Here is a 15,064-nt window from a genome sequence, read left to right as displayed (position 1 = left end):
GGATCACAGGGGCCTATCTACAAAGTAGTAACATAGTTTTGAGATAAACACAAATAAAGATTGGAATGCTCATATGGCCCAACTGTATCTAATAAATATGATTATGACATTGCCGAAACCAAGCTTAACTTAAAAAAACAACAGTTTTTGTAACTAAAAAAACAACAGTTTTTGTAACTAAAAAAACAACAGTTTTTGTAGTTAGGCCCCTGTGATCCCAAGCTCCCGATTTGGACATTCTTATTCACATTTTTTTCAAAATATTGAAAATCGATGAAGAAAATTTGAAATAAGAATTGTCATTGAGATAGTTACAATATTTCTTTGAACAAATTGTATAATTCCTTATTTAAAAAGAAAAAAATGTTACCCAAAATATATGGTTTATAATTAAGTAGGTAGGTATTTAAGTACCTACTTACAAATCTTATGATTTCAAAGAAAAAAAATTATTTGGTTTATTAAATATGTAGCGGCGTACTACAAAGTGCAAGAAATTCAATATGTGCAACACGCATCACATTTGAACCTACCAGTAAGACGGCGAATGTACGCTGCATCTACTTGCAATTTGTTCTCGAACGAGTGGTACCTATATAAACACGGCGACATCGGTAAGTCAGGTACCTGGGTAAGTCAGTTCTTAGTACTCAGTCGGACCTCGTCCAAGTGCCCAGCTGCAACTGGTGGCCGCTCCGCCGTCCCCCACTCCCGCAACGGTCCGCAGGTACCTAGAAACAATTCCGTCTTCGCCCGCGGTTCGAGCTCACAATCATTAGCCAACCAGGTCCACAGTACCTTTGGCTTACTTCACACTGGAGGACCAGGAAGCCCCATGGTCTTCAACAGTGATGAACATCATCTGCAAGTCCGGTCTCCATCGACACAATGACATCACATTCCACCGTGATGTGACCTGCATGCATCCCATCGTGATGCACATCAACTACTGACAACATCATTGTTGATCGTCAGCAACAACTGCGACTACTATGGCTATTCTATTTGGACTGTGTAATTTGACTACCTCAATAAAGACGCTACTAGGATACCATAAACTTCTTTCATTTGTCTCCTTATCATCCCCAAAAATATAAGAAAATTAGAAACATACTTTTTTGGATGAGAGGTCTACTGTTCACAGAACTATGTACTAGTAAATAGTGTACTCATTTGGAATATGTACATATGCTCAATATGTATAGATTTTCTAGAATAACCGACATCAAACTTATTATTCTAAACAAGTTTATTAACTACATATGTTGATTCCGCTCTTCTTGATAATTTATCTTTTTTTCACTCTTGCAACTACACTGCCATAAGTAAATATGTGCCAAACTCGAATAGTGAACTTTAACCTTTACAGAGTCAGTCCGTCGTTAATTGTGGCCGGTCGTTCCGATGTAATCTGTCACAACATGCAGCAAGTTTTGACACAATGTATCAGTGGCATTACTATATGCACCACTGTAAAATGGTTGTTAAATTCGAATCTTTGTTTCATTTGAACTGAAATTAAATCACAAATTTGCAAATAACTGACTTAGTAGTTTCAATTCGTATAACAGGGAGCTCTTGAAAACTATTGGTAGAATTGAGCATGTTTTGAAAGGTTTTATCAAACACACTCGGGTTACTGCAAATAATCATCAATAAAGGTCAATGTTTTGTTTTTTTTGCAAACATAGGAACAAAATATCACACTGAGGCATAAATTTATGAAAAAAAATTAACCAATATATAAAAGTTTCGACTTTGAGATAATCCAAAAGCATGCCCGATTGATTATTTGTGTTGCTGTCAATATTATGGGAATTTGTAATAATGATTAGCGATTCTATATGGTAAACACTGTTCTCACAATTCTTAAGTTGAAATTCCACATATTGTCTGCAGAATGGAGGGTATTTTTCGTATTACTTTTGTCATAAGAACGTCAGTACATTTAGAAGATGGACAAAAAAAAATTGGAAAAAAAGGTTCTCGCTTATTTTGTGATACTGATTTTTCAACAATCAGGCTCATTTGATGTGCATAGCAATGTATGTAATGGGCATAAGGATAAACACTTCTCACCTTCGCCTCTAATCCTCTGCCTCCATTCTTCCCGCTCATCACCGATGCTCCGTCATAGAACTGTGTTATTAAATTAACTAACTAACTAACCATCACGCAATTTTCCCGCAGGGGTAGGCAGAGAGGACGTACTGCCAAACAACTCTGTCTTGGCATACCTCTTCCATTATTCTGACTCTTGACATGGCCAGACTCAAGTATTTGATTCACTTGGTCATGCCATGTCTTCCTCGGGCTTCCCCGACTTCTGCTACCATTCACATTTGCATCGCATATTCTCCTTACACTCCTTTCTTCGCTCATTCGCTTTACATCCATCAAACCATCTAAGCGTCCCTTTCTTGATTTTACTCGCATACATCAGACTTGCACTCTTTGCGGATCTCCACATTTCTCACACAATCGTACATGGTTTTATCACACATACGCCTCAGGGATCTCATTTCTACAGCATTCAGTCTACTTTCATCCTTTCTCTGCAGTTCCATGCCTCACTTCCTTACATCAGGGTAGGTACCAGCACTCCATTGTAGACTGCTAGCTTCGCTTCTTTGGACAATTTTTTGTTAGCGCCAACTGCGTTCAGTCCTCCATTAATGAAGTTACCTGCATTTACCCTTCTTTAAACATCTCTGTCAGCCTTCCCATCTCTCGTAAACATACTCCATACACAAACTCTGTATTAACCTGCTCCAAGTATTCCTCATTCATAACTATATTGCACACTGTTTTCCTACTCTCTCTTTCAAACACCATTACTTTAGACTTACTTAAATTCATCATTAACTCATTCTTCATGCATACTTCGTTCATTCTAGACACGAGAGACTGTAGATTGTAGATCTTCCAAAATTAGATCTTATTAAATTGCTTGGTGTTATAAGCGAGTTCAGTTCTTGGAATATTATTTCTGATATTCCATCAGTACAATGAGATTTACTTTCAAGTAAACCCAAAAACGCTCATGTATTTCACCTATATCGGATTGTTAAAACCATTTTGATTAATTGTAGAAATGTCTTTTGTTTCGTTGGCTTAAAAAAATATCACTGAAATATGTTTCTGCATTTCTGAGATATATATACTTCCAAGTTCTAACCTAACCTAACCTAACCTCCCCCCCTTTCACCCCTAGAGCTCCTTGGTTATGTTTGCTGACTTCATTTTGAGTGTTAGAACAAACCTTGTGTCAGATATAAACATTTGTATAGCTAAGTTAATATTGTTAACCCTTACCATTCATTTGTCGGGTGCCAGCCGACATCACTATTTGTACGCTACAACTCAGTTGTCGGCTGACGTCCGACAAGATAAGACATGCGCGCGCGGTGTATTTTCGTGCGCAAAACTTGATATGTGACGTTGTTTCTTGTGATTATTCGATAACAAAACATTTAAATTAACATTTTCATAAGATTTTGACTGTTTTCCGTTTTTATTTTGCTATAAAATAACCTTTACAAATTCAAATAACCTAAAATGGCGGGAACTTGGCGTGATATGGCACCTGAACACCAAGTGTTTTCGTAAGATGAATCTTATGAAAGTGACAGTGAGTAAGAGCCTGTTGCTTGTGATTTTGAAGATCCTGATGATGATAGTGTTAACAGCACAGAAAATAAGAATGATATTGATGACAGTATAACAAATGTCGAAATTCATAGTGAGCCAAATAATTGGAACCAGAAAACCTGGTCTCTATCCTGAAGAATGTTTTAAAAAGTACCATACTATGCAAAAATATAAGTAGTCCATAATGTTTTCTGTAAACTGTTTTTTATTTGAAGAATAAATCATAACAAATGAATTTTTAACGATTTTTTTTGTAACTGCCTATCAATATATTAATATTTTGCCATTATTTAAATTAGAGTTGGCTGACAAAAAAAAATGGAGTGGTAAGAACTAAATATATTCTTTCTTACTTACTAAAAACAGCATACATCTACATAACCTTTCAAAAACAAAATGATAAAAACCTTTTTATCATTTCTATCGCACATATTTAAATATATATTCATATTATAATATTTTATGTAACTTTATTTTCCAATCTACCTTTTATTGACACCAATTGTTTTCTGATAATATTATAAAAAACAGTTATTATCATTATATAAATCATACAATCAAATACATGAAACAAAAAATCTTTTCCACGTCAAATTACCATTAGATTCTACGTCAGATTGAGTCAAAAAACGCCCAAGTAGACAGTAGAATGCGCAGGTGGTTCGCAACGGCCGAGTTTCTTCATAAGTACCAAAAATACCTGCAGTAAATGCAAAGTTTGATACCAGAAGCTTAACTTTGGTTAATCTTTCTATGAGCCAGATGATGCAATGAATTATTTTTTAATCTTAGTGGAGGGAACGTGGCGTGACTTCATGTGCACCTGAAGGGAGGTCCACTGGATGAAGGCCTGTCCGCAGATGGTGCACTTGAAGTTCCGGATGTCGTAGTGCATATCCAGGTGCGTCCTGAGCTGCTTTCTGTTTTTAAATGCCTTGCCGCACAAGTCGCAGATGAAATTCCTTATATCTGTAACAACGTGATATGAATAATATGTAAAAGAAGTATAATATGGGGAAAACTGATGCATCATCAATCGCAACAACTCATAATTTTCAACAAGATGCAGTGGTCGACTAGTCACTGGCCAACCTCCTTACGAAGAACATCATAAAATTAATTTTGACTGCTTTGTACTTCAGTTCATTCAAATATGCTTCATTGGCTAAAGATATTCATTATTTATCTACATAGGTTGGACTGTGTGGACCCCTGTCTTATTTAATTGACAATCAGCACCATTTTATTTGATTTCAGTACATAAAACTTACATACATGGATGTTTTTGTACAAAGTAATAACAAAAATTATAATTTATTAGGGGCGTCTCGGCAAGGCGAATGTCCTGGGTTCAAGTCCTAGATGCGACCGTATCTTTTTCCATATTTTCTATTTCAAATTTTCGTTTAAGAATCGCTAATATTGTCTTCAATAATTGACGGACCCGTGGCTCTACCCTACTGACTATCTCTTGGGTATGCTCGGAATGAACAATCTTCGGGTCAGAAGGGATGTGCACATTGCTACACATTTCTTCAGACTGATTCGTGGATGGTTTTAAAACTCGGCTATCATGGAAAGCATTAATTTCTAAGCTGATGATTATCTCCATCACCGACAGCAGAGACTGTTTTATCTCCTGGCTTGATGGATTAGTCATGCCAATGGGGAGAGCTATCTTGTTGTTAAATAGAATCACTTCAGATGTTGATAAAAGCTTGGCTGGGCGTAAAACTAAATAAAAATAATGGGATGTGTTTGAAACAAGCAAAAACACACTAAACATCAATGAAGCAGAGTTTAAAAAGCAAGCTTTGTTGCTGGTGTGTGTTTGTATCTGTTGTGTTCCCACAAACAGTTCTCCAACTCGTCGTGGAAGGAGATTATAAATAAATGGTTCTTTGTGATAAATCAGGGATTTATTAATACTTTGCGTATTACAATGGTGACTCGATAGTCGACCTAACTAGAAGCTGGCTAATTGAGATCTGAGAACATTAAGTTTGTCTGGGAGCATTCTCACTGGCCCTGGCGACTACTGGCCACTGGCTGCCATCTTGTGGACTTCCACGCAAGCTCTGCCTTTGCACTGCCCTCTATGAGTGCATCTGTGAAGCTCTTACTTCCCAACAGTATCTCTTCACTATTATATTCAAATAAAGTCTGTCTGTTTGTGCATTTAGTTCTTCAAAACTGTGCAACGTATTCTTCACTATTTAGAGAATTTCTTCGGGAAGGTTTATAAACAATACATGCATATTATATTTATAGACAATAGAGAAAAGTCGAGCAAAGCCGGGTACCAGGAGCTAGTATTTTCTAAAACGAATTGGAATTTTATTTTGTAATGTTTTTAAAATAATTATAATGACTAATCAGATTTTGAACAACCTTCAATCACAGTGTTTATGCTGTTATAATCGTTCCTTTTCACTCTACACAATCCTTCAGCAGTGGTGCCCACAAGTTTTACAGTCCACTCTCCAAAATAACCACCGATGTTTGAAGCTACGAATGGTGACCAAACTTACCGCTGTGTGAGAGTGAGTGCGTGGTGAGCGCTGACATGTTAAAGAACATGCGATCGCACTGTGGACACGGCACCGTCTTCTCAGCGCGGTGAGTTCGCCGCACGTGTATGCTGAGTCGTGTGCCGTTGAAGAATTCCTTGTGGCACTCGGGACACGGGAACCGGTTGTACCTGAGGGCATATTGTTCTCCTTAGTACAGTCTCACAGAAAAATGTTTATAAATGGAGGGCGCTGAGACCGTTTAAACGGCAACACCAAGATGGTTAACAGGAAAATAATTTAACAACTTTAGACACCAAGGAGTTAGCAGATGTCAAATTTAACTTTTGCGTAAATAATTGCATACTCTTACCTAAATTAATGTAAATTGCTTAATTATATCAGTATGGACTTTGAAGATTTATCGAGTGATGAGGAATGATGATGATATTAATAGATAAAGGATGATACTCAATCTAAAAGAGTCTGGTTAGGTATATAAGGTTTTTAGTAACAATGTTAGGACAGCGTTTAGTTCGTCATAATTTCATAAAGAGTGCAATGGCTCCAGCAAAACAAATCCTATTATAATGCCTCAAACACCCACATAAAGCAACTTCGTAATACGCAAAAAAATAAATTTTTAAATCACAGAGGGCGCCACTTCTGTCTACAACAATCAAAAATGTTCAGGCATTGAGATACTAATACTATCAGATTATCAAGCAGAAAGTGAGGAAATCATGTTGTAACACACATACAACAAGCTAAAGTCCGCCTCGGAACAGGAATACCTAATGAGGAGGACTGTGAATACTTTATTATGTATTTTTTTAAATAGTTACTAATAAAAAAATTATATAACGCTGTTTGAAGTGGGGAACTTTATCAAAAATCAACTCGTGAATTAAACCTGCGTAAAAATGAAGTGCGGTCATTGACGTTTTATTGAAATATCACAATGACAGTTGTTTGGTTTTGCAAAGAAAAAAGAAACACGTTCCTCTATTAAAATCATACACAAAAATTTGAATATTGACGATATCTATGCTTAGGCTCTATATATGGATTATGTGCTAAGCTCAATATTCAAACCAAGCCGAGCTTAAAAGCAACTGATATATCGGGGATATATAAGAGATTTCATTACAGTAAGCCCGTCGGTAAGCAAACGATATTAACTGAGTGCTATAAGACCCTGCGCAGAAAATTAAGTTTGCTTTAGTAAGGTAACGGCCTGCAGTGCAGTTCAGAGTGAAATTTCTGCACGGGGTTTATGTGGATTGCTTACCCGACCCGTGGGACGACAGACTTAGTCTCATAATTGAATAAATTTAAAAAATGCTAACTTACCAAACCCCATGTTTTTGGAACTGATGTTCCTTCTTCAGCAGATAAGTGGTGAATACATCATCACAGTCCGGACAGGGGAATGTGCGCTCTCTGTCGTGTATATTCTGTATATGCTTCAGCATTTTGTCCTTCCGCACAAACTTGAGGCTGCACTTGGGACACGGCAGCTTCCCGATGTGAGAGTTCTGGTGTTGTTGCAGGCTGGAGCCAGCATACTGTTTCCCGCAGTATTCACACAGCTTCTTGGGCACGTGTGTCTCCAGATGCTCTATTAGATCCAGCCTGATTTGATAAACAGATTTAAAATTTATTCCTATTCTTATCGTTGGCTCCTTTGATAAGTAACAACAATAGATTAGCCCTCTCCAACCTAATTTCAATCTAAAAATAACGCCACCTAAGAATAATTTCATAAGACAACTCTATACCTCACTTCGAAAGCCTACATATATGTGCAAGGCAATATAAAACAGAGCACAAAGATTTCGCTCAAATCCCATGATTTAATTTGTTCATTTATCGGCCAATAGCCAGCCAGCCTGAAAAGCATCGCGTCACAAGATGCAGAGATGAACTTAACAACCCAACTCGATGTAAACTTGTTGTACAAGCTTCTAAAAATATACACGAAGCCACCGAAGATCATATTGCGGCAAAAGTGTTGTTGTAATTAGTTTTACTAGAAAGAAATGTAAGATTTTTAGCAACTGTCATCAATCTATAATGTTTTTCTTTTTTGATATTCATGTAGCTGATTAAATTGTTAATGATAAAGTCCCTGAGAGCCCCTACCTAAAATATCTCTATTTGCCTCAATTTCGTGTTTGAAAAATAATGATCTTCACAAAGCTCACTAGCATCGGGACGACCTTGCTGAAAGACAAATTTGCTCTGCGCAAACCAACGGTCATTAGCTCCTTTTTTAGCTTTTTTTATCTGTGACTCATTCACGTAAAATAATAATTGTAAGTTATTTCTCTGCCAACCAACCTTATAGGGAAAATTTCGTCACAAATGGGACATTGATTGGAGTCTTTATATAATACGAGTCTTCTATTGTTCATTTTGGGAAACTGTGGTTGATGAATCCACTCAATACGTTTACTATCATTCTGTGGCATTATTGAACTTTCATCTTCACTCCACGGGAGTCTGTTAAACTCTTCCCAGTTTTCCCAATTGTCCGGAAACTTTAAGTTGTCCTTTTGCCTTTGTTCTGTATTTGTGAATGTGGGTTCCTCAAATTCTACATCTAATGAATTGCCTTCAGTAGTATAGATTTGTTCAATTTTTACATCAACTGAAAACACAAAATGATATATATTATAATGTACTCTCTTATAAGGTTTTCTAATGATCCGGAAAAAATATTCTTATGTTGGATGTTGGAGGGACAGAACAAACAGAAATTCTTTTTTAAAAATATTTTCATTTTATACATTATACACTGCTCTCCCCAACAATCTGGATTTTGAAGGTACAATAGTTTACGTAGGAGGGGTAGATTTGATCAAAAGGAGAAACGAGTCAAGAGTCACCATTTAATAAGAACTAGTCTTGGGTTGATCAATCATTTTACACAACCCGGGTCGATCGCAACCATTTGGCATTTTCTATGTCATAATGACGTTGTAGCCAGTTGAAATCGGTTCGGAATGTGCGGTTCTATATCGTTTTTGAAATCAATAATTACGAATGAAAATTACATATTTTTTGTACAATAATAAGAAAAATAAACTTTAAATCTTCCGCATAACGGTATTCATAATTTGTGATAATACTCCATTGGCGAAGTTACCAGAGAATGAAACATGGAACTTATACTTTATACAGTTACTTTTGGAACCAGTTCCCGGTGGTGGGAAGGTTTGTCGGTATGCTAATTGCTTATATGATCCCATTTGGATACCACAAGTACAAAATTCTCTTTCTCTGTTGCAAGAATGGGATTCAAAATGCCTGGTCTACAAAATTTATACTTCTATGATCATTCGCCACGTCCATCATTGGTGAGCTGACAGCTCATCGATCAAATGATCGAATCTTTTTTAAAAAGTGACCCAATCGATCGTTGGTGGTTCGTGATCGGGTCAAAATGATTGGATAGTTCATGATTGACCCAGGACTAATAGGAACTATTCAAATGTCAAAATGATTTGATACAACCCAACCTAACTAATGGAGAATCAATTGCACAAATTTGTTAATTCCCTTTTCAAAGTTAATTTGTAATATATTTTTAATGATTTTTATAAGCAATAATTATTAGCCTGAAACACTCATCCACATTGAAAAATCTCCTGATAAAAGATACATGACGCCAACGGGACTTGAACTCGTGTCCTTTCGATTTCCGGTCGACAGCTCTGACCACTGAGCTATGGCGGCTTATCTCTTATCCGCGAAACAATTCAATATATACTAGTGTTTCATTCAACAGTTACTGCTTATTACATTTTTTTTGCATAAAAAATCTTGTCTTAAACATTAGTTTACCAAAAAAATAATAATTAATATTTTTAATGGTTGAAGAATGAATTTTCATTACCAGGTTCGCATTTAATAATGGCAGATTTATCATCGGTGGGACTCTGCCCTCTGACCTGGTCCCCCGCTGTCTCCACTTGCCTACGGAGTTCCATGGCATCTCTCAGCCGCGACACGCACGTCTCACACAGCCAGGCGTAGTGCAGATCTATCAACTGACACAAATACATCTACTTTATTATTCTTTTTATACTACTTTCATATTTTAGACTTTTGCTGCAAGCTGCTCGTCTACTGCAGCTGTAAGCAGAGATTCTAACCAAACTAAAAATGTCTACGTTAAGATTATCAAGTTTTATTTAAGGAAATATATTTTTTAAACTTTACTTATCTTGGTAACCTAAACTTTTTTAAATATATTTTTTTGTCATTTTCTGATTCATATTGTTCCGAAGATATACAATTCCGTAGTACATTATTTTAAGGTTTAGCCAGCGTTAGAAGTGTAATGATCCGAAAATATTTTTTTTACGAGTTGATTACTTTGATGTATGGTAATAAGGTTGAGTATTTAAGCAATAGATGGCGCTAGTCATAAAGCTTACTCCAGAGTCCGTCAGATGTCACTAGAGTGTAACAAGTACTTGTGAGATGATATTGACAGGGAACAAGCTTCTCGAATGAGAGAATTACCAACCCTCGGGTAATGAACAGTGTAGCTAAATCCAGTCCTATTAATTGTCACATAAATAAACACAATTACAATAAAGAAGCATTTACTTTTTTCAATGAGTTTCCAACATCATAGTAATGCAGATATAACATTGACTTTTCTCTACTTTCTATAAATATAATAAGCATGAATTATATATAACCTTCCGGAAGAAATTCTCTATATGATAGTGAAAACCCTATCAAAATCCGTTGCGTAGTTTAGAAAAACTAAGCGCACAAACAGACAAACGCGGATAGCGACTTTATTTTATACTGTTATGTGATTCAAAGAAAGACAAACATTCCCGGTTTTTTTTACCAAAAGTTGTTTAGGGAGTTGTTGTAAAAGGTATAAGTAAGAGATTATGCCCTTTGGTTCTAGTATCACGAGCAGTTTGAACATTGTCAAATACAATTCTGTGTTTGAAGAGGCATCCTAGTATGTTAATATCCAAAGCACAGATTCTTCTAAAGATTTCACCTGAAGTGCTTGTGATCGGTAGTTTTAAAACAATTAGTTTCTGTGCTTTAAAGATCGGTTCAATCAATATGTCTTCCAACTTCCCAGGCAGCTAAGCCTTCTTCCCACCAAGGTGAATTATTGTAGTTTATTTATCCTCTTTACATTATATACAGGGTGTCCGGTATGAAAGATGGTAGAAGTAAAAAAGATAAATAACTTTTTTTGAAATTTCAACTTTTAGATGTACTTTTCAGCTACAAACGAAAAATTGCGCCGACGTGTGCGTACTGCATTATTATTGCTTTTGGATCATTTGAAATCGACCGGCCGATCCTAGAACTAATACCCGCTACCCCCCTTCCCGCGCTTTACAGCTGGTAACAGAACAGCTGTGATTTGTTTACTGTGTTTAATAAGTTATTCATATTTTTTATTGTTAAAAGTGTAAATTCGTATTATTGTTTTACATAGTGCAGTTAAAAAGTTGGAACTTCGGAAAAAGTTATTTATCTTTTTTGCTCCTACCATCATGTAGAAACATCTCCAGAAGTTACTGCACTTTGACCCCAGACACCCTGTATAACAATAATACATTACACTGATTTCAAATCTTGAAAACTAAGAGTAACTGCCCCATTCATGGTCACAAAAAATGATTTTGTGCATATTCATTGCTTCTTAGGACGGGTTGTTTCAAAGAATTTTACAATTTATCAAATTTCAAAGTTAATTTACAAGCTCTGTTATTACATCACTATTGGCCAGTTGTTACACAAAACTGAAATAATAACAGAACTTGAATAGGACCTTTACAAAACAAAATTAAATTTTATGAATTGTTCAAATTCTGTGAAACAACCCCGCCCTTACAGCTTGACAACACAATACAGACTGTTCACTCTGTTTCAAAGATATTTCAGTAAATATTTACCTAACCGCTGCATTACTACAAGAAACAACCATTTACGGCAGGAGAGATGGTAAAAGATGAATTAAAGATGAATTAAAGTTCCATTTTTATTCGATTCAAGCTCAAAATTTCCCCTTTAAAATGATCTTGTGCCGCCATTTTAGATTTTTGTATGAATTGATGCTTTCGAAAGTTTAATTTCAATCTAAATACAAATTATAGATACTAATAACCTATTTTGAGCAAGTAAATAGTTGTTTCTTGAAGTAATTAAGTTGAAATGAAGTGAAAATTCCACAATCTGTGCCTAAAATTGCAGCGGTTAGGTAAATAATAATTATTTTATAAGCAATAATTATTAGCCTGAAACACTCATCCACATTGAAAAATCTCCTGATAAAAGATACTTGACGCCAACGGTGAAAAAAAATATGTAACAAGCAGTAATTGTTGAATGAAACACTAGTATATATTGAATTATTTCGCGGATAAGAGATAAGCCGCCATAGCTCAGTGGTCAGAGCTGTCGACTGGAAATCGAAGAAGGGACACGGGTTCACGTCCCGTTGGCGTCATGTATCTTTTATCAGGAGATTTTTCAATGTGGATGAGTGTTTCAGGCTAATAATTATTGCTTATAAAATAATTGTTACCCTTTGTGCTATGCATAAAAAAATCTTGTCTTAAACATTAGTTTACCAAAAAAATAATAAGGTAAATAATATTTCAAAGGAGGGTGCTATGAATAACATTATGCAAAGAGATTCTTTGACGGGAAGGAATGCGCCTCCAACTTATTATTATAATGTTACCTTTATATAAAAACAAGACAACAACATTTGTGTGCAGTTTTCCGGCTGGCCATTTTGACTTAAACCGCCGTTAACTCTCCTCAGATTGTATGAACTCTTGCAAAAGGCACAAGCATCTCTGAAGAGTTTGGGCAAAACCACTTCTTTCGGTTTTATAAACATTTCTTCAAACTTCATATCTTTGGTGAGTCTAAAATAGAGAGAAAATTTTGAAATATGTTGGAAAGTAACATGATTAATGTCCATGCTATGAATGAATGCAAATAAATATCGTATTAGGGAAGTTCTAACATATTATATTCATGCGAATAATTGGACGTCATTTTCTTGTTGATTACTGAAAGAAATCACTGAAAAGAATAATGTGGCGGATTTTGCGTAGTACTATTGTTCTCGAGGTTCACCATTCAAAAAACTAGCAGTGGGCTTTCAGCCATAAAAATCTAATAAGCCTAGAAAATAATATATAAATATACATAAACCATAAATAAATAAACCTATCCGTCAGAATTTATATCCATAGAAACTTACGAACGATCTATAAAAAAGATTACCTAGATAGATATAAAAAGACTTGCGAATACCGCATATTAATTTTATTTCTCAACGATCTCGGAGTTAGTGATGGACAGGATCGAAACATCAAAAGAATCGAATAATTAACCGATTAGGTACACTAATTATTATTGTTTTTTTGGTAAACAAAGAAATTTCCATGATGGCAGCAAACTTCAGATTTAGGAATTAAGACTCGAGTTAAAATTTTTAGACTCAACCCATATTTGAAAACTCGTTAATTCGCCAAAATATTGCCGTATATTTTGACACTTTCGACATATAAAATTTGATTTTCTATGATTTAAAAAATAGAAAAAGCTGTAAAATTTATTGTTGCAGATAGCAATGGGAAGGATCGAAATATTTTAATCGAAGCATCAAATTATTAATGATAAATTGATAACTCGGAGTTCAGCGCGGGAGCAGGAAAACATTGTGGGGAAGATGGTTGTTAAAGGGGGTAGGGATATTTATAATAATTTGAATTGTCGTGGACAAATCGATTCTCTCTAAAATCATCACACAGTCCGAGACAATCGTTTTGAAACGTCATCGAACAAAGAATCGATTCCGTCAAAAACCTTTTGAAACCACAGCCGCCACGTCATTGGTCAGAATTCACTCGAAAACTTAAATCGATTCCCAACTTCGAGAAACGTCAAAAATATTTCGGATTGCTTGCCAAACGACATATTATTCCCGTGGTACATTGCTTTACGCACTACCTAATATGATTTGATATCTACAGGGATTACGCAATTATTCTTCAATAATTGTCAAATGTTGGTAATGTTAGATGTTTAATTAAGGTATTATTTACCAACCAAAGAAGCTTCGAGTATGTGAACAATGTATTCATTTTTAGGTTGTGATTTACAACGCTTTTATATTTAGTGTGTGTAAAAATGTTATTCTGAATTATATTAAGTTAAGAAGATTATTTATAAAAAATAAATTATCATTTATGTGGCGCCGCTTATGAGAAAATCCTCAAAAAAGCTACGAACAGTCTAAGGTTATGTTTGTTATTATTGTGAAAAACCCAGTCGGCCAGATATATAAATTTTATATTTAGTTTTGGTCCGTGGGGATGAAATATTGTATTTCAAGGAAGTATTAAAATTTCAATTCGTAGTCAAACAAAAAGAGCAAATAAAAAACAACTGATTGAGAAAACTATAATTAATTTAGTTAAAATATTTGGATCCTGCCCATCATTAACTCCTACAAAAAATTTTACAGCTTTTTGCTCATTTTTTAAACCATAGAAAACCAAATTGTATAAGGGGGATCCTTATACACTGATGCTATATGTATATAATTTTAATAACTTTTATATACATATAAATTCAATTTACTAATAAGAAAAAAATTGAACTGTTGATATTTTATATATGCGAGTTAGTGTTTATGTGAAATATATTAAAATAATTTGAAAGAATATATCAAAAGATTGAAATATAATAGAATTTAAGACATAGTAAAAAGTAAAGAATTTAAAGAATACATTTTTTTTAAATATATATATTAATTGTATACTACCTACATATATTCTCTTAAACTTACTTACTCCTTATTTTCTTTTAAATTATATACTTATTTTACT

General features: G+C 34.9%; 1 protein-coding gene across 2 annotated transcripts; it reads right to left on the bottom strand.

Annotated features, from left to right (window-relative positions):
- Positions 1–3,899: 3,899 nt before the first annotated feature.
- On the bottom strand, positions 3,900–13,414 carry LOC149413389 (uncharacterized). 2 transcript variants are annotated; one of them, XM_089645107.1, is made up of 7 exons: positions 13,383–13,414; positions 12,901–13,090; positions 10,063–10,216; positions 8,505–8,814; positions 7,515–7,796; positions 6,183–6,352; positions 3,900–4,620 (listed from the first exon to the last, which is right to left on the bottom strand). In XM_089645107.1, exons 2-7 carry the CDS (start codon positions 13,075–13,077, stop codon positions 4,427–4,429), a joined length of 1,287 nt encoding a protein of 428 aa, XP_089501233.1. In that variant the 5' UTR covers positions 13,078–13,090; positions 13,383–13,414; the 3' UTR covers positions 3,900–4,426. The 2 variants fall into 2 exon arrangements, with proteins under 2 accessions (XP_089501233.1, XP_089501231.1); XM_089645105.1 differs by having other exon boundaries at positions 13,192–13,409.
- Positions 13,415–15,064: the final 1,650 nt, after the last annotated feature.

Source organism: Hesperophylax consimilis, chromosome 22 (genome assembly GCF_061612785.1).
Source record: "Hesperophylax consimilis isolate HC1 chromosome 22, BYU_Hcon_1.0, whole genome shotgun sequence".
Lineage (NCBI taxonomy): Eukaryota > Metazoa > Arthropoda > Insecta > Trichoptera > Limnephilidae > Hesperophylax > Hesperophylax consimilis.
Note: the sequence above shows the minus strand (reverse complement) of the source record. Positions and strands in the feature narration are given on the sequence as shown.

Coding starts and splice junctions, on each gene's coding strand:
- LOC149413389 (XM_089645105.1), bottom strand. CDS start 13,223: ATGACGTCCAATTATTCGCATGAATATAATAT. Junction 13,091..13,191: donor TATTCGCATGAATATAATAT/GTTAGAACTTCC, acceptor TCTCTATTTTAG/ACTCACCAAAGATATGAAGT. Junction 4,621..6,182: donor GCACTCACTCTCACACAGCG/GTAAGTTTGGTC, acceptor ACGTTGTTACAG/ATATAAGGAATTTCATCTGC.